This window comes from Mauremys reevesii, linkage group 7 (assembly GCF_016161935.1).
Source record: "Mauremys reevesii isolate NIE-2019 linkage group 7, ASM1616193v1, whole genome shotgun sequence".
Taxonomy (NCBI): domain Eukaryota; kingdom Metazoa; phylum Chordata; order Testudines; family Geoemydidae; genus Mauremys; species Mauremys reevesii.
This window is the reverse complement of record NC_052629.1, coordinates 93639767-93666589: the sequence shown is the minus strand read 5'-3', so window position 1 is coordinate 93666589 and position 26823 is coordinate 93639767. Positions and strand designations below refer to the sequence as shown.

Sequence of the window (26823 nt, the reverse complement as noted above, 5' to 3'; positions counted from 1 at the left end):
GGATGGGGCTCCAGGGTGGGGGGAGGAGATTCACCAATCGCGATGGAGCGTTCCCAGGGTGAACCCATTCCCCCCACTTCGCCACAGCCAATCACACCGCCGGAGAGGTGGATTGCACCATTGATATTTTAGGGAAGGGGGATAAATTATAACATTGTTCCATTGTGCCTCTGCGTGGAAGGGACGGAATGTGGCGCTGTTCTGCGGGGGGGGAGCTGTTATGTTGTAATGTCCTATTTGTGGATCTGCATGGTGGGGATCGGTGATAATTAATGGTCCATTGCGGCTCTCTATGGGGGAGCAGTGATAATGGATTGTTCCATTGTGCTTCTCCACGAGAGAGCTTTCCACTGCTTGCATCCGAAGAAGTGGGCATTCACCCACGAAAGCTCATGCTGCAAAACTTCTGTTAGTCTATAAGGTGCCACAGGATTCTTTGCTGCTTCTACGAGGGAGCGGTGATCGTGGATTGTTCCATTGCGCCAGTCCGAGGGGGGTATAGATTATTCCAATGCCGCTCTTTATAGGGGGAGCAGTGATAATTGTTCCATAGTGCCTCGCCATGGGGAACAGAATGGACGGTTGTTCCCTTGCAGCTGTGGATGGAGGTGGTGATGCAGAAGTGCATTGGGCTGGAACCAAAATACGGGTTCAAACCGTCTTTCCCTCCCCTGTCCTGCTCTACAGTTCCAGTGCTGGGGGGGCGCAGCACACACAGGGCTCTCCCACCCCTCCCTTCCTGTGGGTCGCCCCCAGCTGCAGGGAGGTGTCAAGGTGGGGAGGTGTCGATTCTTATTGGCAAAGGTGGATTTGTCCCCCCCTAAAATTCTATCCTAATTCTGGAAATCCCCCCGCCACCGCCGCACAGTAGGAAAGATGCTGCGGGGGAGCAGGTGGAAGGATAGTCTCTGCCGCACTTCCACACGGCCGGCTGACAAGGAGTGTGAAGGTTCATAAAGCTTTTTGAAGCTCAGCCTCTGTTGCTACTACATAATTGACTGACCTCCATGATTTCCCGCAACGGTGAATATTTAAATAAAAACAGAAAAAAATGCTTAAAATAAACATAGATATTATCCCCAAAAATTATTAAAACACCACCACCCACCTGCCAAACCTACTTGTAAATGGCCAGTGGTGGCCACATATGACCTGCTGGTTGGAAGCTGGGCACGCTCAAGCTAGCAACAGGCCAATATGCCATTATTGTCATCAGTTACAGTGAAACCCTGCTATAATGTGCCCCGCAATGATGCAAATTCGTATATAACACAATCATGGGGTGGCTCCGGTGGCCCCAAGCAAAAAAAGAACAAAGCAGCCGGAGCACCACCAAAGCAAAAAAAAAAAAAAAAAAAAAAAGAAATGTGCCTTCCCCACTGCCTCTTCCCCCCTGCCCCCACTTCCCCTTTTCGCGAGAAGAGCCGTTCTCCCCAGCTGCTCCCCGCTCTTCCTCTGCCCCATGCATGTCTCCCCTGCTCTCCCCAAGTGTTTCCCTCTCTCGCTGCATGGCTGAGAGCCCCTGCCGCTGGAGCAGGCTGACAGCTGGGAGGGATGCTACAGAAACAGTGGCATGAACTCTGCTCTGAATATCAGCAACTCCTCAGTGCCAAATGCTGCAATCGGATCTCCGGTTAGAGGGGAGTCGGCTGAGCACCTTTGTACAGATCTCTCGAGAGCCGCTCCAGCCCCAGTCTGCCAGGTCCCAAAACTCCAGTTTTCAAAGTCCAAACCCAGCCATTCTCAGGCTGGTTCTGGCTAGTTTAATAGGTTGATTAGCTTGTGCTGTCACTAATTATTGCTACACTCTTTCTGTTACTGTTATGGGCAGTTGGCAAATGCAAGTTGTTTTCTGCCCAAGAGAAACTGACCAGCTTGAAACTGACCCGCTTGAAATGGTAAATTTTCCTAACCCTGCTATAATGCAACCCCGCATTTATCACGATTGAATTTTTTGGACCCCAATTATCACATTACAGTGGGGTTTCACTGTATTTGTGTTGCAACAGCCCTGGGAGCCAGTTGCACTGGCACTGTGACATCACGTGGCTGCATGTGTGATACTCCTGCATTAACTGCAGCCGCCATGCCCATCAGCCCCCAAGGAAGTTGTGTGAGCAGACGTGCTCTAGTCCCCGTTCCTGCTGGGAAACAAAGCCTCTTGGTCTCTACATAGACTCTTTTATTTCAGAGTTTCTGTCAAAAATTGGAACAGATGCCACTGCAAACACATGAATAATGTTTCCCACAAGCACAAAAGATCACCAGGATGCGCTCAGGGGATGTTCCAGCCAGGGGGTGCGAGGAGCGAAGTCACGGGTCCAAATGCAGCAGCGACATCTTGTTTCCAGGCCTCCCGCTGCAGGAAGCAGGCCCCAACACCATCCAGTTCTGCAATCCTGCCCACCCCTCGAGCTCCAAGCTGCCTGTCCCCCAGGGCCCCAGAAGAGGGAGGAGACTTGGCTCATTTCACAGTCATAGGGGCGAGGGAGCCACAGTGCCCTACCCTGGCAGGGGTAGGGTTTCTCCTTAGACAGGGAAGACCAGGGGAGGCAGAGAGCAACCACTCATAGCAGGAAGGCACAAATCATTTCCGGGCCACAGACTGGGAGATAAAGGCAAAGGAAACCAGCCAGGGCTTGGAGAGGTGGGTGGAAAAAGAGACCAGATTGGGCATTGGTGGGGAGGAGGGAATCTTTCCCCCAATTCACCCCAGGAAATCCTATGGATGGCTGGAGGCCCAGTGGGGTTAGGACACTGGGAAAGTCAAAAGGGCAGCCACCTACTGAACAGGGGATGGATTTTTAGCTCAATTGTTTAACAGGCCAAAGGAGACAATACTGAGCATCCAACCTGACCTTTGCCTGCCCCCCAGTAACCCTGGCTAGAGGATCCCACCAGTGATTCTGCTAGCCAAGTGTGGTTGCTTGATGTGAGACACCCTGTCTCAGTTCAAAGGCCCCACACAGCAGGGAGATTTCCAGAGACACCAGGAGCCCAGCCCCCTCACCATCAATGCGGATCAGGGCTCCCTCTTTGTAAGTTCTCCAGCGCTTAGGAGCTCAATTGCCAGAAGCACTGAGTCCCCCCGCTCTGAAGCCCATTGTTTGGGGGAGCTCAGCCCCTCTGGGAATCCCATGCCCACCTTGGACAGCAAAGCCCTCAGTGTGAGAAGGGTGGTGAGAGAACTGCCTGCCACAGCCTCAGGCAGGGAATCCCTGGTACTGCTGCTGTTTGCAAGCAAAAATAACCTCACTCCAAAGACAGAGCCCCAGCCCTGGGAACCTGATCCCACACCCATCCTGTCCAGCTCAGCCGCAGCTTCCCTGCGAGGGTGCGGCTGTCTGCAAAGCAGGGGCCACAGGGGTGGGGGCCTCACTGAGGTACGGACACACCAGGCACCCTGCCACAGGATCTGCTAATGTAGAGCAACTGTAGGAAAGGGGTGGGGGAAGATGTACCACCCCACACTAGGGCAGCTCCGGGAGATGGGGGGCAGCAAGGAGAGAAGGTTCATGGATCAGAGAGACGGGAGGGAGTAAAGCAAGTCAAACATGCCCCCACTTGTGCATCAGCCCAAATGCCCCTCCCCCACCATGCCTGTGTCCTGGCAACCTAAATACCCTTCCCCCACAGCCTGGCAACCCTAATGCTGCTCCTCCCCTGCACTGGTGCGGAAGGTCACAGAGAGGTTTTGCCCAGCTTGGCTTCATGGCTGATGCATTCCAGCAACTCCAGCATTCCTCAGTGTATGGGGAAGTCAGCAGGGATCCCCTCAGCAGCTCCCAGGGTGGAAGGGTTGGTTCAAACTGTCACATTAGCACAGCTACCAATCTAAAATGCAGCATCCCCACCCAGGACCCAGAGTTCCACTCCCTGCTCCAATCCGTCTGGAGCCCAGAGCCTGCCCCCCCGTGCAGAGCCCCTTGTCCCATCCCGTGTCCTTCCATCAGTTCCATGGATTAAATAGCCAGGCAGTGCCCCTCCGGCAGCCCCTCCAGTAGTGAGCCCCCCCAGACCCTATTGCTTCTTCTTGAAGAAGCTGAATCTCTTTTCTCGGTCCTTCTCCTTGCCGTCCTTGCTGCGCAGGGCCACGGAGACCTCAGCAGCGCTGTTGGGGGACACGGGTGGCATGCTCATGGCCCGTGTCATGCCCTTGCCAGTGAGTGAGGACGGGTCCTCCGTGTCCTGCTGGGGCGTTGGGGTGCAGGCCACCGAGGCATTGATCACCCGCATCCAGGTGCTCATCTCAGCCTGTGGGAATGAGAAGGAGCTGTCAGCTGCGGTTTGGGGCAGGGAACTGGAGCACAGAGAGGGCAGGGCACTGTCTCTGGGAGGAGGCAGGGCGCCAGGAGGGGTTGGCATGCAGAGGGGTAGGACTTTGGGGCACAGACAGGGTGGATCTGGGAGTCTGGGAGGGGACAGAGTTGGGCAGAGCTCTGGGGTAGGGCCCAGGATTCAGAGCTGAGGAGGCAAAGGGACTGGGAGAGGGTGGAGCACAGGAAGCATGCAAATCAGGATGGTAGGGGGCAGGGCAGAGTGGGCAGGGATATCTGGGGGAAGGCTCTAGGGCTGGAATGGGGCAAGGCAGAAGGTCCAGAACACTGGTGAGCGTGGCTGAAGGCCTGGGAGAGTCCTGTAACCTGTAACCCAGGTGTTTGGCTACTGGCCCCAGGTGCATGGAGGAGGGGCTGTGGAGTTAGCCCTCTCTGCCCCCTCCAGACCTCCTCCACTAGAAAGACAGACATTACAGCATGGCTGACTTGGATCCCCGTGCGCATGTAACACCGACAGATCCCACCTGGGACCTCTGGAGCTTAGTGCATGAGCCTCTACTGCATGAGCTAAAAGCCATGTGGCCGTTAGCTAAGGCTGTAGCAGACTCACTAATCTCTAAGTGGTCTAGGTGTCAGCACCACACCCAGGAAGTGTGTGAGTTACACTCCGCACACACGTAAACCTAGGAGCACTAGGAGGAGCTCAGAGGCCAGGTATGCCCTCATGTGGACAGGGCAAGCAGCGCCCTGGTGCGTAAGGGACTCACCTCGTCCTTGGCCTGGAATAAATACTCTTTGCCGTCAGTCAACCTGCAGAGAGGAAAAAACCCACACGTTATGTCACCTCCCCATGGCTGAGCCAAACCCTGCCTTGTGCCCTGTTCCCTTCAGCCTATCCCCTCCACCAGGTCCCCTCCTTCTCATACTGACACAGTCCCCTCCACTGCATTCCCTCCTCCCCTGCACCTGTGGGCTGCAGTCCCTCCACTGCCCACCCTGTGTGTTTGCCACAGAGGCCGCTCCTACCCCAGCTTGAAGACATGCTTGCGTTTCTTGTAGTCCAGTGCCACGTTGCACTGCGCCCCCTGCAGGCTGATGGGCACCTCTCCATGGTAGGGGACGCCATGGCTGGCATTCTTGGCGTCTTTGTAGAAGCCTAGGCTGCCTTTGTGCAGGACACAGTACACGTTCTGCCAGGACCTTGGGAGGAAGCACAGAGCAGTCAGAACAGCCACAGGGAGAGGGAAGAGCTCAGAGCCATCAGCACAGCTGGGAGGGGAGCACAGAGCCATCACCGCAAGGGGACCAGGGGTAGGATAGAGCCATCAGTGCAGGCGGGAGGGGTGAGAGGTGGAGCACACAGCCATCAGTGACACCATATCCAGGGCCCTGGGCAACATGACACAGCCCCAGAGCTTAACCTCGAAGGCCCTGGCAGGTGATCCCCAGGCTCCCCCAATCCAGGAAGGGGCAGAGCTTCTCTCACCTGTTGGCTGCCTTCTTGCCCTGGGCTTCCATCTCTTGCTTGCGGCACAGTGCCCCCTCCAGGTGCTCCTGGGCAGTGGGGTCTGGTGACCGGAGCGGCAGCGTGGACGAATGGGCAGGCTCAAGGGTGAGTGCCGGCAGCTTGGTGCGGGCCTTGGGCGAGGGGGCAGGGCTGTGCTCCTTCTCCTCGGCCAATGCATCCAGCCGTGCCCCGCTTGTCACCTCCGCCATCTCGGGCATCTGGATGGACAGAACAGGTCTGTGACAGGGAGCACAGCTCCTGGATTCCTCCTGCCTGGGGGAGCTGTCCGCCTCTCCAGGCTCTGCCCCACCAGCCCAGGTTACCCCCTCCAGACCCTACTTCCCTCCCAGAGCTAGGGATAGAACCCAGGAGTCCGAGCTGTAACATGGAGTGGATGGGGCTGAAAGTGGCAGAGGCTGGTATCTCCCCTCACACACATGCCCTGTTCCAGAATTGGGCACCTTAGCCCAGCTGCTGTCTGTGGGCCCTTCTGGTCCCAAGGCAGCCCTGGCTGGGGAGCTGCATCTGGGGGAGCTGCATTACCTGGGGGGACTCAGAGTCAGGGTAGATCCCATTCACAGCAGGCAGCTCCGGGAGACAGGTCTGCAGAGTGGAAGTCCTGGGGGGGAAATGGGACAAGACCGAGCATTAGAGGCTGGTGGAGACCCATGAGAAGGGGGGAGGATAGCTCAGTGGTTTGAGCATTGGCCTGCTAAACCCAGTGTTGTGAGCTCAGTCCTTGAGGGGGCCATTTAGGGATTTGGGGCAAAAATCTATCTGTGGATTGGCCCTGCTTTGAGCAGGGGGTTTGACTAGATGACCTCCTGAGGTCCCTTCCAACCCTGATGTTCTATGATTCTAAGGACCACCACCAACCTTGCTGCCACTCCAGGATGTACCCCCCATTACTGGGACTTCCCTCCCACCCCGCCAGTCTGTGCTACCCCATGCTGCCCTCCTCCCCTGATGCCAGGACCCCTTCCCATTCTTCCCCCATGCTGTCCTCCCCTTGATGCCAACCCCCTACACAGCTGGTGCTCTAGGCCGGGCCCTGCTCTCACCCGTCAGCATTGCTCAGTCCTGGCCCCTGCTGGCTGTCAGGGAGCAGCACTGGCTGCACAGTGACCTCGGGCTCTGGCTCAGGTGGTGTTGGAGGCCGCCTCTTCCTCCTCTCCTCGTCCTCCTGCCGCAGCCGCTCCTTCTCCTCCAGCTGCAGGGGTGAGGGGCACACAGAGATGAACAGCCCAGTCCCTTCTGACAAGGCCCCCAGGCTGGGCACGCAGGCCAGGGGCATGCTTCCACATGGCACAGTGCAGAGCTTGGGGTGGGGAGTGGCAGTTCCATAGGATACCAACCCAGAGGGGCCAGACCAGGGTCTGGGTCTGGTTCTGATCCATATCAAGGTGAGTGCCCAGGGGCAGAGCTGGGAACCTGCCCCCAGTGCCAAGGCATTCCGAACTAGGGTTCCAGTTCCGATCCATTTGGCAAGAGATGAGCCACAGTGGCAGAGCTGCCCACAACTCAAGAGGGTCCAGGGGTTCTGGTTCTGACCTATACGAGATAGGCCCTGAGGGGCAAAGCTGGGATTGACACCTCCTCAGAGTGAAAGGTGCTCCAGAATTGGGACTGCGGCTCTGATTGGCCTGGCAGATAGGCCTAAGGGGCAGAACTCAGATCAGACCCACTCCAGGACAGGAGTCCAGATCCAGGGTTCTGATCCATCATACAGACTCAACACAAACACACCCATTGGAGGCTCCATTCACTAAGCTGGGTGGGTCTCAGGCCTTAGTTTCAATTGGTGGCCTCTGTGGCAAACCCAGCACTACCTCAGGCCCATGGAGACATCCCCACCCCGGGCCAGGGCTCGGGAAGAGCACAGGGAGCTGTGTGGGCGGGCAGTGTCCCACCAAGGCACAACCAAGGGCCTCAGGAGGCCACGTGTTGGGGTGCAGCACCCCCGCCCCGGGCACACACCAAGGGCCCCCCAACCCCAGGCAGGGCTCTCACCGTGGTGAGCTTCTCCAGTGCCAGGAAGCGCTCCTCCCAGGCAGCGGCCAACTTCTGGAAGCCCTCGTGCCTCTTGATGAGATTCTCCACCTCGTCCACGTTCTCGCCAAGCTCAGCTGAGCGCACGATGGGCTCCTGGCTGGACAGCCAGGCCTCAGCCATGCTGGCGTCACGCCCGAACATCAGCACCTCCATAACTGCAGGGGGACAGCCCAGATGGGTGGGGCAGTGCCGGGGACAGGAGCCCAGAATTCCAAGCTGCCAGCCCCCAGCAACCCACTAGACCCTATTCCCCTCATGGTGCTGGGGATAGAACCCAGGAGTACTGACCTCCCCACTGCACCCCTCTGCACCCTACCACATCAGATTCAACCCTATACCTGTGCTGCTGCCCCTTTCCCTCCTTGGTGCCCTCCCGACACACAGAGTCCCTTCCCTTCCCTGCCCCTTCTCCTCACTAACCAATCTGCAGCCAGTCCATCTTCTCCTGCCACCGGTCTCCGATCTCCTTGCGCCGCTCCTGCAGCTGGGCCAGCTTCTCTGAAATCTGAGCAGAGGGGCTAGCTCAGGAAAGTGGGGGGCCCACCCTGGATGAACCACCACACTTGTGTTGGTCACATGGTCCCACTGCTAGGAACTAGGGCCCAGTCAAATGACTGGGGGTAAGGAATGGATCGCAATGGGGGACGTAAACCCCAAGGAGGAGACGGGCATTTTGGGGGATGACTTGGGAACACACTGGAGAGGATCCTGACCTGGATCCCAGCATAGAGGTGTGAGTACGAACTAGAGGGGACCCAAGGCACCCGGTCCACACAATGCCTGGGGGCAGTGTCACGGGGCAGTGCTGGGGTGGCAGGAGCATGGGTGGGGTGTCGCCTGGGGGTCTCACCTTGTCGGAAGCGTAGTGGCCCTTGTCCAGCAGTGCAGTGCCCATGGCTATGCAGGCATTGAAGCTGTCCGTCCGGGCCTCCACCTCGGCCTTGATCCCTTGGTGGTTCTTGATGACCAGGTCAGCCGAGGACACGTCCCTGGGGCAGGAGGAGAAGGAGGTACCCTGCAGCATGGCTGAGCTGGCAAACAGACCCCCACTCCCTACTGGCTGGCTGGGCCTAGGCGATGCCCTCCAGTCTCCAGACCTGTGTCCACTAGCCCATGCTAGTGGACACAGGTCAGTCTGGCCTGAGCTATACTGGTCTGTGCTGGGCCATGTCAGTCTGAACTGGGATAGACTGGGCCACACTGAGCTATATTGGTCTGTACTGGGCAATACTGGTCAGTCTGGTCCATACTGAGCCATCCCAGTCTCTGCTAGGCTGGGTGAGCTAGGCTGGGCTATATTGACCTACACTGGGCCATACCAGTCTGGGCTGGGCTATCCCAGTCCGTGCTCTGGGGGTGCCCTGCTCACCTGGGCTTCTCCTGGGCGTCAATCTGCAGGTGCACCCCGTCCATCCACAGCATCAGGTCTCGCACCATCTTGAAGAAGCGGAACTTGTCCACAGTGTCGAGCAGCAGCTGTCGGCGGCCTTGGCTGCTGCTCAGCAGCTCGGCCCAGGCTTCACTCACGGCCTGCTCATGCCGCCGGATGTCATCAGCCTTCTCACCCGCGTAGGCCTTCTGCAGCCGCGTCGCATCCTCCTGCACCTGTTTCACCTGGGGAGCCGGGGGTCAGAGTGGCATCCTGCCCCACCCCACTCGAGGGAAGTGTGTGTAGAGAGAGGAATCCCTGACACTGCCCCACACTCCTTCCTGCCCATCTCCCTTTCCCTACCCCATGCCCTGTCCCCTTGTCCCATCCTGCTCTCCTCCCCTGCCCCAAACCCCCCAGATCCTGCCCCCAGCCTCCCCTGCTCCCCTCTCCTTCCCCACACCAGATCCTACCCCACATCCCCTCCCCATCCCACACGGTTCCCCTCGCTCCCATAGACCCTGCCGCCATCCCCCTCTCCCCTGTGGCTGGCAGTACCTGTGCGCTGAGTGCCTGGATGTCATGCTCATAGGCTGAGTGCATGCGCTGCATGGCCTCGGCTGTGTTCAGGTCGCGCCCCACCTCGTCAGGCAGCTGCTTCTGCTTGTGCTGCACCTGGGCCAGCGTCTGGCGGGCGTCGTGGTAGAAGCGGTGCAGCTCGTAGGAAGCTGCCAGCATCTGGCTGCGGGTGTCGATGAGCTCCAGCAGGTCAGCCCAGGCATCATTGAGCCCATCCTTCCACTCGGCAATGGTGGCGTTCTCTGAGTGCCCTGACGAGATCAGCTCGTCCGCCAGCAGGTTCACGGCATCCACGCGCTCCTGCCCGATGTTACTGGTGTCACGGGAGAACTCCCGGAACTTGTCCCGCAGCATCTGGGGAAAGAGAAGGGTCAGAGAGGCCATGGGCCCTGCTGGGGGCAGTGATGGGACCCAGGTCTCGGGGGAGTAGGAGAGGGGGTTTGGAGGGGGTCAGGAAAGGGCAGACAGGAGAAGGAACGGGCTGGAGAGGTGGGAGGGGCACTGAGGGAGGTGATGGGCCCCAGGCGCATGAGGCTGCCCCAGGTGGGTTCCATGTAGGGCTACCTTGGCTAGTGCTGCACAGAGGCTACGTCACACTGGGTAGCCAGCCGGGCTCTGGCACCAGACTGCACAGGAGCCCAGCCTAGTGGAGACTGGGATGGCTCAGCATGGACCAGTCTATCTCAGTCCAGACTGACCAGTATCACCCAGTACAGAGCAGGATAGCTCAGCGTGGACCAGTCTAGCCCACTTCAGACTGACATGGCCCAGCAGGGACCAGCCTAGCTCCCCTGCTCAGCACCAGGCACTCACAGTGACATGCTCGTAGTCCTGCCCCAGCTCGTGGGAGGCAGCCACCACCTCGCGCTCGGAGATCCACTGCTCCAGGTCATCCACGTCACGCTTGAGCTGGCAGAGGCGCTGGTGCTCCTGCAGCTTCCCCCGCCGCTCCTCTGCCAGGTCCTTCAGGCTGGCGTACAGCTTGTCCACCTGTCCCTGGCGCAGGGTGAGCCGCTCACTGCAGGGGGAAGAGCCACTTAAGCCACAGGGCAGTGCCTGCCCCTCGCCAACTGGAAGTGGCAGCACTGCCAGGGAGCAGGGGCCCAAGAGCTGGGAAAGCCCTGGGGCTAATGCACTGCCCAAGATGCTGGGGGGTCCCATGCTGCAGAGGCTGTGCTGGAATGGGCCATGCCACGCTCGACTGTGCCAGGGTTGGGGCGGGCCATGCCAAACAGGAGGAAGGGGGCCATGTGGCTAAGGGAGTCCCCACCTCTATCCCAAGCGAGAGGGACTGTAGGTTCCAGATCTGATCTCCCCTGGACAGCCACGGTGCCCCTCACTCCATGCGCAGCCATGGCGCGTGGTGTCTGGGCAGAGAGCGTTGGGCCATAAGGTCTGTGATGCAGGCACAAGCAGCATTCAGCCGGGCTCAGGCCCAGCTGAGGGGACAACTTGGGCTCAGCAGGGTGGAGGGACGGGGCTGTGGACTGGGCTCCTGGCAACCCATGGGAGGCTATGGACTCACTGCCTCCCAGTAGCACAGGGCCATGGGACCTGGATCTGTGCCCCCTGTGGGAGGGAAGGGGCACGAGGGGTCTTACCTCTCTGGGTGCTCACTGGCCACCATGTCGCGGCTCTGGTTGGAGAGCTGGTGGATGGTCTGGGCGTAGTCATCCAGCGCCTGTTCCATCACCAGGTGCTTCTTCACCATGGCCTGGGCAATCAGCTCATCCTGTGGGTGCCGGACACCAGGCCTCAGAGAGGGGTGGAGGGTGCCATGACACAGAGGCAAAGGGGGGGATGGACGTGGGTGCCAGGATGCAGGGGCAAAGGGAGCGGGAGGGCGGGGCTGTCCCCAGCTCCTAGGATGGTCAGGCTGAGGGTCACTCAGCTCTCACAGGCCCACTGGTTTTCACAGGTGTGGGGGGGTCAGGGTGGATGCAAGACATCCAGGAGCAGGGTGGGGTCCATGACCCCAGACCTCAGCCTTCTCCTGAGACATCATGTGCAGCTTCTGTGGCCAGGGGTGGCACCCAGCAAGTGAGAGGCACCCTGGCTCCCATGGGTATCGGGGAGCAAGGGGGCTCTCAGAGGCGGAGAGGGGGTGAGGCAAGCTGGGCTCTGTGCCCCCCACACACCTTCGCCTTTTCTTGGGACATCGTGCACAACAGTTGCAAAGGGGGGTCACCCAGTGGGTGGAGGGGTACACCTGGTTCCCATGGAGGGGGGGGGGGTTCCACTCCCTTTCCCCCAGACCTTGGCCTTCTCCTGGGACATCATGTGCAGCTCCTGCTCGCCCATCCAGGCCTCGGCTTCAGCCACATCGAAGTAGAACTGCTGGGCAGCGTGTGCCCGCTCCAGGCGCTGGTGCCGCAGTTCCGCCTGGTGCCTCAGTTCTCGCCAGGCCTCCCGCAGCTCTTCTACCCGCTCCACGGGCCCGCAGCGCGCCAGCCCCGCCCGCCGCCCCAGCAGCTCCTCCACGCGCGGCTCATGGCCCTGGATCTCCTTCTGCAGGGTCTGGGGCAGAGATCATGGGCGAGGGGGGTCAGAGTGTGGCCATCACCCTCTCCCCTATGCTGAGCCCCCCCGCTCCTGACCCTCCCCTGCCTTCAGACTGCTCTTTTGGTAGAGTCTGGGAGCAGAGAGGAAGGGGGGGTCATGGTACGTCCACCCCTAGGCCTCACCACTCTTCTGACCCTCCCCCCAATTCACCCCCACTCATCCCCCTCCAGTGCCAACTCTCCCCCACCCCCTCCTCCTTTCATATTCTCCCTGCCCCCAACCCCCTACTTCTGCCTTGTCAACCCTGCGTGAGGTAGGAGCACCTCTGGCACTGAGTGGGGTGAGCAGATTCCAGCCCCCAAGTCCCTCCCCGGCCTGGCACCACACCTGGTTCTTCTTTATCAGCAGCTGGACGGTGGGCAGGTCCTTGCCATGGTCGGTGGAGATGGCCATGGGCATCCGCTCCCTCACCCACAGCTGAAAACACAACGTGGAGCAGGGTCAGGGGCACATGGGGGGACTGCATGGGGGGGCTTCACAGTGGACACACAGTGGGGGATGCAGGGAGAACTGTGCAGGGTGGGAGATGCATGGGGGCTTCACAGGCGGAGCACATGGGGGGCTGCACAGGGTGGGGGATGCCTGGGGGACTGCACGGGGGGTGTGCAGGTTGGGGGCTGCATGCAGGGTGTGCAAGGTAGGGGGATGCATGGGGGCTGCACAGGGAGCACACAGAGTGGGGGATGTTGCATGGGACAGGGGCTTCAAGGGGGTCCATGCATGGGCAGCCTCAAACCTGGCAGCCCCTCCCCCTCAACATTGCAGTCTGAATATCAGGGTGGGGGATTAAATTTCCCAGTTTAAATATTTTTTCCCTCCCACGCAAAAGTCCATCCCGTGGACCCAGCCTGACCCCCCACCCCATCCACTTGTCACCAGCCAGGGTGGGACCCCCACACATGCTGCACAGAGCCCCACTGCTGAAGCTAAAGGGCGTCACCGGCAGGTGTAGCAGGGACTGGCCACTGGAGGGCGCTGGGAGGCTCTGGGAGGGGCATGAGGTGTAGTGGGCTGGAAAAGGCGGGTTGGGATCAGGATTCCTGGGTTCTCCCCCGGCCCTGGGAGGGGCATGAGGTGTAGTGGGCTGGAACAGGCGGGCTGGGATCAGGACTCCTGGGTTCTCCCCCAGCCCTGGGAGGGGCATGAGGTGTAGTGGGCTGGAACAGGCGGGCTGGGATCAGGACTCCTGGGTTCTCCCCGCAGCCCTGAGGGGGAGGGGCATGGGCTCTGTCTCTGGTTCTGGAGGGGCGTGCGGAGTGCTGCAGCACAGCCAAGCCCAATGATCTAGCACATTCATTCTGAAAGGCAGTGTGGCTCCATAACTGAGATTCGGATCTGTCCCATTAGAGACCCAGGGCTTAGTGCTAGTCCCTGATAGGGACCCATCATTCAGCTCCAATACTGTCCAGGGGGCACAGTGGCCTGCAGGAGAAACCCAGCCTAGATGCCCCCAACCTTGCTCCCTGGCATGGGGGAGTGCTGGGTGCAGCAGTGAGGCTCTGCACTCCTGTAATTCTAGGCTGAGGCCCATGGAGTAAAAGGCAGCAGCCTCTGGGGCTGGATCTCATTCCCGTCTACTCTCTCCGGGCCCCATTTCCCATCCTCTCCCCCATGGCAGCACCGCCTGCACTGCCTGGGACTCACAATCTCGTCCTCCAGGTCGCGGTTGAACTGGTGCTCCTCCTTGGAGGCCAGCAGCTTGTGGCAGCGCTCTTCCAGCGGGCCCCGCAGGTTCAAGAACTTCTCCTCCACTGCCCGGAACTTGCCTTCCACCTCGGCCGTATTGGTGTCCTCCTGGCTCAGGGCCAGCGCCTGCGACTGGATGGCCTCCACCTCCTTCTCCCGCACGTCCATCTGGTTCTCCAGCATCTGAGGGGCAGAGGACAGTGTTACAGCATGGGGGACTCCAGTAGAGAGCCCCACCCCAAGGGGAACAGACCTTCTCCCCACTGATGCAGCCATGGGTCCCCCTCTGCTTCCCCATGGTGCTTGGGGATCCTGCAGGCAATCAGTCCCACCTCTGAGCCATGGTGCATGGAGGGGATGGTGTCAGGGATGAGACCAGCCTAGGGTTCTCCAGTGCGGTGGCTGATGGAGCAGGCTCCCTCTGCCGGGGGATACCCAAGGCCTTGGAAATAGGAGAACGGGTTCTGGGATTGAGAGGGTCAGAGGGCCAGGATCTGCCATATCTCATGGCCCTTTGGAACCTGGAATTTTGGGTCATCTTGGAGCCCATCATCCCTCACCCCAAGAATCTAGGCTGCCCTCCCCTCTGTTGCACCCGCCATCCCAGACCTGTTGCTTCTTCAGCAGGATGTTGACGCTGGTCAGGTCCTTGCCATAGTCATCTGACTGGAGCTGGGCCTGCAGCCCAGCCAGCCAGGCTTCCAGGGCGGAGCAGCTCTGGGTGAAGAGCTCAGCCCGGTTGGCGTCGAAGAGGCACTGGGCCTTGGTCTTGGTGGTGGACTCCAGCTCATCCCATAGCCGGTGGAGGCTGCCCAGCTTCTCCTTCACCACTGGCTCCAGCTCCGGCTTCTCCGCCATTAGCTGCTGCCCCTCCTGTCAGGGACCCAGAGCACTAGTTAGGGGGATGGGGCCCTGTGTGTGCTGCAGGATCTTTGGGCCCCAGCAGGCATGGCCAAGCCCAGATGAAGGCCAAGTTGCTACAGCCCTGTGCCCCGCATCCTGGAGTCATGTGATCACAGTCACATGGAGTCTGCAGGGATCCTGAGACAATGGCTTTGAGAGGGGGGACCTGCCCCATTCCTCTCAGTGGGGTATTAACACCCAGCCCCACTGCTCCAGGGGCCTGGCCAGCCCTATCCCAGCAGGGGTCTCAGTGTGAGGCAGGAGGAGCAGAGTCCAGTGGGCCCAGCTCCCCCGCTCAGTGATGCCCAGACAACCCAACTGGTGGGACAAGTCCTGGGGGCCCTGCTGACACCTCAGCATCTCTGGGACCAGAAGGGGGGGTCCATGGGTGAGAGGATCCATGGCAAGGGGTGGGACTGTGGAGGCAGGGCCATGGCCTTAGGGCGAGGCTGTGGTAATGAGTCCATGGAGAGGGGGCAGAGCCACGGAGCAGGTCCATAGCACTGGGGAGTGGCCATGCAGTTGGGTTCATGATGCTGTGGCAAGTCCACTGTGAAGGGGCAAATCTCTGATGCTGGTGCAGGGCCCCAGTGGTGAGTCCATGGCAAGGGGACAGGGCCACAGTGTTTGGGTGCAGCCATGGGAGGGGTCCACAGTTTGCCATACCCCAGCCTCCCCCACCTTCTCGATCTTGTCCAGCCAGTCTTTGTTGGAAGCCAGCTCGGCCGTGAAGGCCTGGTGCTTCTGCCACTTGGTGTGCAGGTTGCGGGCCTCGTCATATGACATGTCCTGGGCTGTCAGCATCTTCTCATTGATCCACAGGGTGAGCTGATGGGGAGGCAGAGGACAGAGTGAGGATCCCCAGACCCCTGGCCCCCTTGCCCCTCCCCCACATCCCCCAGACCCCCGCCCCACTCACCTCCTGGCAGTCCTGCAGAAAGTGCTGCAACTCCCGGTTATCCCGCAGCCGCCGCAGCAGCTCGTTAGCGGCATCCCGATTCCGCTTGTGCCTGGGGAGGGAAAGCAGAGGCTCATGGGACACTCACCTGCAGGGTGAGATGGGGCCTGCCCTCTGTATGTCATAGCCCCAGCACTGCCTTGGCTCGTGAAGACTCCCCGCTACATCCGGCACTAGCAACTTGTACTCTCTGAACAGGGCAAGCTGAGATCTGTCCCACAGGCTGCTCTCACCTCCTGGGGCAGGTTTGCCTGGCTCTGGCCAAGGGAGGAGCTCCTAGCTCATTACAGTCGTTAATCTCAGTATCGTCCTCCCTTTCTAACTCCGAGGGAAGGAGAGCTGTCCTAAATCACAGAGCTGGGGATGGAACCCAGACTCCCTGCTCTAACCCACTAGACCCCCACATCCCTTCCTAGGGCAGGGATAGAACCCAGACAACAATGACACAACAGGGTTCCCAGAAGCCCCTGGAGGGCTGAGTTCTCACCTGCCATCGATGGAGTCAACCTTCTCCTGGACTTTGTCTGCATGGACGCTGTCCCCGACAATCAGCTTCCGCCCGGCATCCACCAGCCCCTTGATCTTCTCCCCGTTGGCTTCCATGGTGGTCATGAAATCTTCATGCTTCTTAATGGAAGCCTCTGCCCCTTGCAGGGTGCTGGGCATCTCAGTGTGGGACAGCACATACTCCTGCAAGGGCGAGCCGCACACAGGCATGGCACTGGGCACGGCTTGGCCCATGTCCCAGGCCCCTGCCCTGTGTGAAATGGAGATCCCAAGGGAGGAAACTAGGGGCCAGTGGGATGGAGAGGTACTGAGACTGCTAGGGGTGAGTGGGGATGGGGCGATTGGGGGTCCTGGGGGACTAATACAGTGATGGGAATTTGGGTGGGGGTCTGGGGCAACTGGAATGGGGGGATGGAGGGGAATACCAAGCTGGATAGGTCCAGGAGACTGATCAGATGTCGGGGCGGAATACTGGACTGGATGGGCCCATGGGTCTGATCCGGGCCAGAGACGGGGGTGGCATACTGGGCTGCATGGGCCTGTCCTAGCTCCAGCACAGGAACCAGCCTCCCCCCAGGCATTCCGGTCGCCCCAGCCTCACCTGGTTGCTGAGCACACCCTCCACCTGCTTGGTGTCCCGCAGGAAGAGCTGGAAGCTATAGGCCTGGGACAGCAGGTGGTGCCTGTTCTCCCACATCTGGCCCAGCTCCTTCCAGCCAGTGTCCAGGGCCTGCAGGCGTTGCTGCAGGAACATGTACTGGGCATCGGTCTGGCCCTGGGTCACCTCCTGGCCCATGGCCCGCATGCTCTGGTAGTCGTCCTTGTAGTGCTCAATCTCATTACGGATGCTCTCGTGCTGGCTCAGCAGCTGCTCGGCCTCGGCTAGGGTGGCCGGCACATCCTCAGAGGCCACAGCCGTCTGCGTCCGTGACAGCCAAGCCTGGAAGTCATCCAGGTCGCGCAGGAAGCCCTGCAACTTGCTGGCCTCCCCCAGCGACTCCTCGCGCCGCCGCATGGTCTCACGCAGCTCGGCCCACACGGCCTTGATGTCTGCAAGCTGGTCTAGGATAGGCGTAGCCTGGTCTGGGTGCTCGCCTGCCAGCGTGGCTGCCTCCCTCTGCAGGTCCAACACCTTGCCCTGGATGGCCTCCAAGTCCCGCTCCATGCCCGCCAACTTCCTCTGCAGTGCCATGACACCCGCCAGGTCGTTGCCCAACTCCTGCGTTGACTCGATCACCTTGGTCTTCTCCCTCATCCAGGACTTGGTCTCATTGCACTCCAGGTAGTAGTTCTGGATGTTCAGGGCCGAGGTCAGCGCGGCCTTCTTCTGGTCGGCCAGAGTGCGGAACCGCTCCCACCTGGGGAAGTGGACAGGGAGGTAGGTGCGGGGCCTGTCCCCACTGACCACCCTGGAGCTGCTGAGCCCACATTGGCCTGCCAAAGGCAGCCCTCCCCAGAGCCCCAATGCCTGCTGCTGGATGCAGATCCCCCAAGATTCCTCCTCATCCCCATGGGTCAGTCAGAACCCCCCACACACCCTCCGATTCTGAGCTGCCTTCCCCCACCCTCAGCACCAAGCAGCGTGCTCTCTCCACCCACCCCTACCTCCACGGGGCTGAGCCACCTGCCCTCCCCATCTCCCCGCGGCGCGAGCCACCTGCCCTCTCCATCTCCCCCTGGCACCGAGCTGCCTGCCCTCCCCATCTCCCCGTGGTGCTGAGCCACCTGCCCTCCCCGTCTTCCCTGCACGGAGCAACCTGCCCTCCCCATTTCCCTCAGCGCCAAGCCGCCTGCCCTCCCCATCTTCCCCCAGCGCTGAGCCACCTGCCCGCCCGCCCGCTCAGACCTGGTGTTGAGCTGCTCCTGTGTGGCCTGGATGCTCTCCTTGTTGCGGTGGTCAGTGCTCAGCAGCTGCCCAGCAATCTGGTTGATGGCCGCAATGCGCAAAGCCAGGTTATTCATCTCAGGCTCCAGTGTCTCAAACCTGCAGACCCGGAGATACAGGCTCAGACGACAATGCACTCAACCCCTCTCTTGCCCTAGAGAGCCAACCCCTCATGCTCCCCGCAGCACAGCACCAGCTGCTGCTGATCATGCATCTTCCCTAGTGCCTGCTGGGAAAATCTAGACTGCTTTCCCATAGGGCCTCAGCATGGTTATAGCAGCCAGAGCATCACTGGGGATCAATGCATTCTGGGACGCCCCACCACATGCCCAAGGGGAGGGAAGGGGGATCGGCTATGCCAGTTCCACTGACCCCATTAGGGGCTCCGTCCCCACCAACACCCTGGTTCCAGGGAGAGGCCGTAGGGCAAGCTGGGCCGCTGCCAAGAGCACACATGGCTACTGACTGGCTACAAGGGGCTGCCTGAGCATATGTGCCCTAGTGCATGCTGGGAAAATCCAGGTTGTTCTCTCATGGTGCCTAAGTGGGGACAGACAGAGCAGCACAAAGGAAGGAGCAATGCATTCTGGGATGTTGGGGGCTAGGGCCACAGTTACTCGCTGGCTGCAAGGGACAGCGGGGTGTGGGCCTGACGAGGCTGGGCCAGGTGGTACATGCGGGCCTGGTCAGCCCCCACTCACCTCTGCTGCACCACCTCCAGGTCCTCCAGCTTCTCAGGGATCTCCATGGCATGCAGCCATTGCTCCTTCTCACCAATCCACAGCCCACAGGCATCAGCCTCGCTGAACATCTTGTAGAGGTTGAGGGCGTCCTGCAGATCCTGCTTGCGGCGCTCAGCCAGGGCGGCCAGCTCCTGGTAGCGCTGCTCCACAGTGGGCAAGCGCCCGGCCACCTCGGGTGCATGGGCAAAGGTGGGCGGCAGGCTCTGGGCCTGCTCATGTAATGCAGCGATGGCGGGCCGGTGGTTCTGGATCTCCTCTTCCACATCCTTGTGCTTCTTGACCAGGCTCTGGGTAGAGTACTCATCATGGCCCACCTCCGGGCTGGACACCAGCCGCAGGGCATCCATGAGCCAGGCCTCCATGTCGTCAGCATCGGCCTGGAACTGGTAGAGGCTGGAGGCCTCATGCAGGCGCCGCTCCCGCTCGCCTGCCAGCGCCTCCAGGTGTTGCCACTGCTCCTCGATCTCCCGGATGCGCTCGGCCACCTCGCGTGCCCCAAAGTGCCCCTCACGCACCAGGCTGTGGCCCTGGGCCGTGGTGTGCTGCAGGGGTCCATAGCGGCCGCTCATCTCATCACGGAAGGCATTGTGCTTACTGATGAGGCGCAGCACACTGGTCAGGTCCTTGCCGAAATCATCCGACGACAGGATCTGCTCCTGCTCCCGGATCCAGGCCTCCTCCTCGCCCATGTCCCAGAAGAACTTCCACAGGCGCCGTGACTCCTCCAGCTTGGCCCGGCGCTTACCTGCCAGCTCAACCAGCTCCTGGTAGCACAGCTCTAGCATGTCCACCCTCTCCTGCACCAGCTGGGGGTCACACGGCTTGTATCCTGTGGGGGGATGTGGGTGTTGTAGCCCACAGGTTGATTTTAAGGTAAAGGATAAGAATAGCAATGCAGAAATGCAAGAGACTTAGCAGCATAGACCTATAAGAATAACTTCAGCTGTTACCATAGCTACAAGGCCTAACAGCCTGCATAAGAGTAGTTGCTTAATAGGTTAGCATAAGTAAGTAAATCAACGGGGACCTTAAGTTACACAATGGCATAAGATTTTGTTTTACTTGTTTTGTAATAATCACAAGTGTTGAAAACTGCTGACAGGTACCTGTAAGAAGGCAGTTTGCACCAGTTTAGGGTATTTTTGGAGGGAAACATCGGTAGATGTCTAACCACAGGTAACTATAGTAATTTAATTGACATGTATGCTACTAAGTTTGAACTAGTTAATATAGTAACTTATGGGACACCCCAACATTACGAGGGTGAGGAAGTCAAGATAGTAAAAGAGGGCGGAGTTATTTATACATATGCACCAAAGGCCTATAAAACACCTGGTCTTAGGGAGAGAGCCACTGGAGTTCTCCACTGGCATGCCAGAGTCACACTAGGATCTGTCTCCTCTTTCTGAGCTTTCCCCAAGGGTAGGGTGAGTACACCCGGGTACTGGGGTGGGTCATACTTACAGCATTGTATTATCTCACTTTACTTGTTTGGATAATTTTATTTATTGGACTGATTATTGTGGTAATAAAACTCCTGCAATTACCAAAGGTCATCCCTGAGTGCAAGCGTTGCTGCTACTGCCATGGGGCTCCCAATCCAATAATAATTCTGGAGATACTGGGCCTGGTCTTGGGACAGAAACCTACCAGATTGCAGAGTGCTAACTGGGGGAAATGAAATCAGCCACATAATCAATACATCAGGCAACAACATGGGATCCCTGCTTCTCCTCCCTTTCCCCTGCCATCTACCCCACAGGAAGAGCCATGGGGCTCCTGACCCTTGGGTCCTGGGGGCAAAAGGAGCCAGGGTCACTGGCACCAGTGCCCACGAGGCAGGGGAGACAAATAGGGGGCCCACAGGGAGTAAAAAGCGAGGGAAGGCCCTTTTGCTCAGGCTATAAAGTCAGGGCTAGGCACAGAGCAGGGCTCACACCAGGCAGGGAACCTCCACAGAGAAGCAGAGGGGTGAGAAGCTGGCAGGGTGGCTTCAGCTATGGCATTGCCCCCTGCAGATGCGGCAACCCCAAACTTGGCTGTGGAGCCTCTGCCAGAGCCCTGCTAGGCTCAGCTGTTCTCTTGAGGGCTGGGATGTGGGGGCTGGGGCATGGCAGGGACTGGCACATGGAAGGGCGGGGATGAGGTAGGGGCCTGGGATGCAGCGAAGCTGAACATGGAGGGTGAGGGGCGGCTATGGTGTGAGTGGAGCAGTTACCTTCTCCAGGGGTGGCGAACCTCTGTGCAGCAGTGCCAACAGCCTTGATGCGCTCGGCCTGCACAGCAATGTCGGCCTCCACCAGCGCATGGATCTGCAGCAGGTCTTCCACGCCGTGCAGGTGCTTCCCAAAGTCCTGGGACTGCAGGCGGCCCTGCGGAGGGATGGGCGGCTGCTGACTGCATGGGGAGCCCCCCCAATCCCACCCACCAGCCCTGCCCATACCTTGGCCCTGCCAGGGGAGGGGCACACCTACAGACGGAGCCAGGCACCCCCACACTCCACCCCAGGCAAGGGGACAGACACAGCAGCAGGCTGCACTGGTGTATGTGGACACAGTCCCAGCTCCCTGCCCCCTGCAGCACAGGATACAGCACCCAGGGCATCTGAACTCCCCTCTGCTCCACAGCACCCCTATCCCCTGCTGCCTCCCCTCCATTGCAGGCATTCAAAGCCATCTGCCCCACTGACCCCATGCACCCCAGCCCCTCTGGGGTGTCTGAGGTGGCAGCTCTCCCAGCTTTACCCCCTTATCCTTTCCAAGAGGAAGGTCAGCCGGCCACTCTGCCTCCCCCTGCTGGAGCTCCTGGGGGTGGGGTTGGCAGAGAGCAACACCTGGGACACCTACCCCAGACAGCTGGGCCCCCTGGTGGTGGCAGATGGTGGCGGCCCAGGCTGGGCAGGCTGCCCCCCCATACCTTCATCTCCTCCATCCAGTCCATGAGGTAAGCCAGGTCCTGGAACATCTTCTGCAGGTCCAGGTTGAGGAGCAGGCGCTCACGGCGTGAGGCCACCAGCTCCCGCAGGTAGTCCCACAGCCGCACCACATTGTTCTTGCGGGCCAGCACGCGCTTGATGTCGTGGTAGCGCTCCGCCTCCAGCTCGGTGGCCACAGCATTCACAGCCTGCACACGCTCACTGTAGGCCACGATGTCTGTCTCAATGGCTTCATGCTTCCGCACCGCTGCCTCCACCGCCGAGATGTCCACGCCAAAGTTATCCTGAGGGGGAGGGCAGGCATCATGCTGGGGCAGGGCTGGCCGAGGGGTCACTGCACAGCTCCTCCCACCCACAGGCCACGGAGCCAGCCGCCTGGAGACGTAATGTGGTCTACTGGAGAGAGTACTGGACTGGGAGCCAGGACTCCTGGTTCTATCCCCAGCTCTGGAGGGTAGTGGGGTGTGGTGTGTTGGGTGGGGGCTGGGTGTCAGGAGTCTTGGGTTCTAATCACATGGCTTGGGGGTTGGGACTCACCTGGGACACCAGGCGCTGGTTCTCGCTCAGCCACGTCTCCCGCATGGCTGCCTTGCGGTCAAATCGAGCTGCCAGCTGCTCCAGCTTTTCCTGGCGGATCAGCTCGTTGCGCAGTGCCAGCTCCCGCTCATGCTCCGCCTTCTCCAGCCGCTCCCAGGCCTGCAGGGGGGAAGGGGGTTAATTACAGCAGGGAGCTGACATCTAACACAGGCCAATAATTAATGACAGCACCAATGACTATCTCCCAGGGATCCCTCTCCTGACACTGAGATGCAGCCACCTCTGAGGTGGGGGGAGCGGGGACAGTAGTTTATACAGGGATCCCTCGCCCAGCACTCAGATGCAACTGCCTCTGTGATGGAACGCGGGGGCTGTTTGTACAGGGATCCTCGCCTGGTGCTGAGATGTTTCCTATCACATCCAAAAGATGACACCTCCCGAAGCAAAGCCCTCCAGCACTGAGTTGGAGGAGGGGGACCAGCACTGACTGTCAGGGGAAAGCACCCCCTACTGAGCCCCTACCCTGCCCCCTGCTGCCTCACCTTGTTGATGTCGGAGATTAGCTTGCCCTCGCGTGGTATATACACCTTCTGGTTGTTGGCGCGCATCTTGCTCTGGATGGTGAAGAGCAGCACCTCCAGGTTCCCCTTCTCTGTGAACCTGAGGGGTGGGGATATGGTAAAGAATCAGACAGAGCGCCAGGGGGAGGGGGAGTATCTCAGAGCCTGGGAGCTGGGCCAGGCAGGCTGGTCAGGGGAGCAGGAGCCGTCAGAGCCCAGGGGGCAGGAGCAGCAGGACCTGAACCCAGAGCACACATCCACATCACTTCCCTCCCTGTGGCTCTCTTCAATCTGCCACCAGGGGGTGCTCATGTCATGCCAGAGCCTCTCCAATCAGGGACCTCACTAGGTCATCTAGTCCAGTCCCCTGCACTCCAAGCAGGACTAAGTAATTACTAGACCAGTGGTCCCAAACCTTTTTCGTCTGGCGGGCACCGGATGACGAACCACCAAGGACCATGGCCGGCAGATGAGCATCCGCCAAAATCCTGCCGAGAAGCGGCAACGTCAATAGGCGTCGCCGCCAAAATGCGGCCGACAAGCAGTGTCATACAGAGGCGTCACCGCCGAAAATCAGCAGCATTTCGGCGGCGACACCTCTGGATAACCCTGCTTCTCGGTGGCATTTCGGCGGATGCTCGTCCGCTGGGCAGTACGCGGGCACACATAGATGCCCCAGTGGGCGCCATGGCACCCGTGGGCACCGCGTTGGGGACCACTGAACTAGACCATCCGTGACAGGTGTTTGTCTAACCTGCTCTTAAAGGCCTCCAATGATGGAGATTCCACAACCTCCCTAGGCAATTTGTTTCAGTGCTTAACTACCCCAACAGGAAGAGTTTTTTCCTAATGTCCAACCTAAGACGCCCTTGCTGCAATTTAAGCCCACTGCTTCTTGTCCTATCCTCAGAGGTTACCTCCCTCCTCCTTGTTTCAACCTTTTACATACTCTGATGGAGAACCCCACACATTGCTACCACCCCCAGCCCCATTCTTCTGCTCTAACTCCCCAGACAGGCTTTAGTCCCCATGCAGAATGGGAGGGAACCTGAGTCAGTCCCTCCACCCTGGGGTTGGAGTGGAGCCAACACTCCTAGAGGGGCAAGGCCCCAGGTGCCATTCCCCACCCCCGTGAGCCAGCCAGTGGGCAGTGCCAGGGCACTGGAACACACCAAGATTGAGAAGTGATCAGCCCATTCAAGGCCCCTCTCCCACAAGCTGGAATGGGGTAGGCTCCCTGGTCACACAAAGCATGGTGAGCACCTGTGAGGGCGGTGCCGCCGGTGTGGGTAGCTGGACATGATGTGAGCACTCTTCCCATGCTGTGTAGGTGGCAGCTGAGTAACCAGCTTAGCCAGTCTGTCTGTAGCAAGGCATCCCAGAGTGCACTGTGCCCTGGGAAAAACACCCACAATCCTCTGCTCATGCCAGAGGTGGGGCAGGATAGCAGAGTGGCACAGATCTCTCAGAGTGCACCCAGGCCAGGTGCTTAATGCAGTCCTGGGGGTTCCCTGTGCCGTTAGCTGCGCCAGGGCTGCCAAGTGGTGGCCCAGGGCCAACTCAGAGGTGGGTAAGGAACTCACTTGGGGGGCTTCTCAACAGTGCGGTAGGTGTTGAAAGCCTGCAGCTGGTTCTGCACCCCGCTCAGGGAGTTGGCCAGCTTGCGGTCATTGAGTGTCAGGATGGTCTGCTCGATCCACTGCAGCAGGTCAGAAGCCAGTGTCTCGTACTTCTCGATCAGTTTGTCAGCCTCAATGGCGTAGTCCAGCACCTGGCCGGGAGAGGAGGGGAAAGGAGGGCAGGAGTCACTCACCACCAGGCCAGCATGGGTCAAGCCTCCTGGCTGACAGTCCCCTCCAAGATGGATGGGAGCCTCAAGAACGCAAGAGGCCCCAGTAGCCCATAATTGGGCTCCATAAGAGCCAATGCTCACCAGGGACTCGGAATTTAACATCCAGTAACACAACCCTGTCTCCCAATCCATGCATCCACCCCATCAACCCTTTCTCCCACTCCATCCATCCACCCTAACAACCCTTTCTCCCACTCCATACATATATCCCATCAATCCTTTCTCCCAATCCATCCATCCATCCATCCACCCCATCAAACCTTTCTCCCACTCCCTCCACCCCATAAACCCTTTCTCCCACTCCATACATCCATCACATCAACCCTTTCTACAACTCCATCCATCCATCCACTCCATCAACCCTTTCTCCCACTCCCTCCACCCCATAAACCCTTTCTCCCACTCCATCCATCCACCCCATTAACCCTTTCTCCCACTCCATCCATCCATCCACCCCATCAACACTTTCTGTCACTCCATCCATCCATCCTTCCCTTCAACCCTTTCTCCTACTCCATCCATCCACCCCATCAACCCTTTCTTCCACTCCATCCATCCATCCCATCAACCCTTTCTCCCACTCCATCCATCCATCCTTCCCTTCAACCCTTTCTCCTACTCCATCCATCTATCCTTCTCTTCAACCCTTTCTCCTACTCCATCCATCCACCCCATCAACCCTTTCTTCCACTCCATCCATCCACCCCGTCAACCCTTTCTCCCACTCCATCTATCCATCCATCCATCCATCCACCCCATCAACCCTTTCTCCCACTCCATCCATTCTCCCCTTCAACCCTTTCTCCCACTCCATCCATCCACCCCATCAACCCTTTCACCCACTCCCTCCATCCATCCTTCCCATCAACCCTTTCTCCCACTCCATCCATCCATCCATCCATCCACCCCATCAACCCTTTCTTCCACTCCATCCATCCACCCCATCAACGCTTCCTCCCACTCCATCCATCCATTTATCCCATCAACTCATCCTCCCAATCCATTCATCTAATCCAAGGGTTCTCAAACTGGGGGTCATGACCCCTCAGGGGTCGCAAGGTTATTATGCGGGGGTCACAAGTTGCCAGCCTCCACCCCAAACCCTGTTTCACCTTCAGCATTTATAATACAATTAAATATAAAAATAGTTTGAGTACAAAAGTTTGAGAACCGCTGATTCTAATCCATCCAACCCAATCCACCCACCTAGCACACCCCATGCAGTGACAGCACTCGCTGCACCCTGTTTCTGCCCTTGGTACCTTTCCAATGCGCTTTCCCTCCACAGCCAATGCTTTCATTTTGGAGAAGTAGTGGTAGTAGGTGGCCACGTATGTGATGATAGACTTCTCATCCGGCTGGTCCACGTTGACATCTGGGGGGCGAGAGCCATGCGTGTCAGGGAGAAAGCCCCATCTCCCGTTGCCTCCTCACTGGGAGGGAGGGCACATCAGCACCAGGCACTTCCTGGCAACTAACACCTATATGCCCTGGTGTGGGGGTAAATGGGAATCATGGGTAATTTCTGTTCAGTGGGTGGGGTTAACCCAGTGATGTCATGGAGCCCCTACATCCAGCCATAAACCTCCCTCTTCGTGTATATGAGTGCAGGATGGGAGAGTGGTCTGGATTTTCCCAAAATGCACTATACCATGGGAAAAGACCCCTCTGCTTTCAGCAGCACGGGGGCAGGATGGGAGAGGAGCCTGGATTTCCTATTCAGTGGGTGGCTGCCATGCCTGCCTGTTCCTCTTCTAACAGTGTTTCCACAGCAGCATTACCCAATCACAAACTCCTTCCTCCACATATTTAGGGATGGGGTTCAGGCCACAAGCCCTGATCTCCAACCTGGATGAACGCATATGAAAAGGGCATTTCCCCCCATACCAAGAATGGATCAGTTGGACTGAG

General features: G+C 59.2%; 1 protein-coding gene across 5 annotated transcripts in view; it reads right to left on the bottom strand.

Moving 5' to 3' along the window:
* Positions 1 to 2165: 2165 nt before the first annotated feature.
* Positions 2166 to 26823, bottom strand: part of SPTBN2 (spectrin beta, non-erythrocytic 2) — a 56061-nt gene continuing 31403 nt past the window's right edge. For 3 of the 5 annotated variants that reach the window (XM_039546022.1, XM_039546020.1, XM_039546021.1), the window contains 29 exons: positions 26175 to 26287; positions 24644 to 24831; positions 23043 to 23160; positions 22501 to 22659; positions 21945 to 22247; positions 21247 to 21400; positions 18987 to 19857; positions 18247 to 18384; positions 17002 to 17758; positions 16381 to 16583; positions 15855 to 15945; positions 15617 to 15763; positions 14642 to 14905; positions 13991 to 14215; positions 12674 to 12763; positions 12041 to 12301; positions 11386 to 11516; positions 10598 to 10802; positions 9764 to 10138; positions 9206 to 9450; positions 8687 to 8825; positions 8257 to 8341; positions 7795 to 7991; positions 6846 to 6994; positions 6328 to 6403; positions 5764 to 6002; positions 5304 to 5477; positions 5045 to 5087; positions 2166 to 4254 (listed from right to left, as the gene is read on the bottom strand). In XM_039546022.1, coding sequence (XP_039401956.1) covers positions 4021 to 4254; positions 5045 to 5087; positions 5304 to 5477; positions 5764 to 6002; positions 6328 to 6403; positions 6846 to 6994; positions 7795 to 7991; positions 8257 to 8341; positions 8687 to 8825; positions 9206 to 9450; positions 9764 to 10138; positions 10598 to 10802; positions 11386 to 11516; positions 12041 to 12301; positions 12674 to 12763; positions 13991 to 14215; positions 14642 to 14905; positions 15617 to 15763; positions 15855 to 15945; positions 16381 to 16583; positions 17002 to 17758; positions 18247 to 18384; positions 18987 to 19857; positions 21247 to 21400; positions 21945 to 22247; positions 22501 to 22659; positions 23043 to 23160; positions 24644 to 24831; positions 26175 to 26287 — 6374 coding nt within the window. In that variant the 3' untranslated portion in view covers positions 2166 to 4020. The remainder of the gene's footprint in view (positions 4255 to 5044; positions 5088 to 5303; positions 5478 to 5763; positions 6003 to 6327; positions 6404 to 6845; positions 6995 to 7794; positions 7992 to 8256; positions 8342 to 8686; positions 8826 to 9205; positions 9451 to 9763; positions 10139 to 10597; positions 10803 to 11385; positions 11517 to 12040; positions 12302 to 12673; positions 12764 to 13990; positions 14216 to 14641; positions 14906 to 15616; positions 15764 to 15854; positions 15946 to 16380; positions 16584 to 17001; positions 17759 to 18246; positions 18385 to 18986; positions 19858 to 21246; positions 21401 to 21944; positions 22248 to 22500; positions 22660 to 23042; positions 23161 to 24643; positions 24832 to 26174; positions 26288 to 26823) is intronic. The other 2 variants (XM_039546018.1, XM_039546019.1) reach the window with 1 other exon arrangement.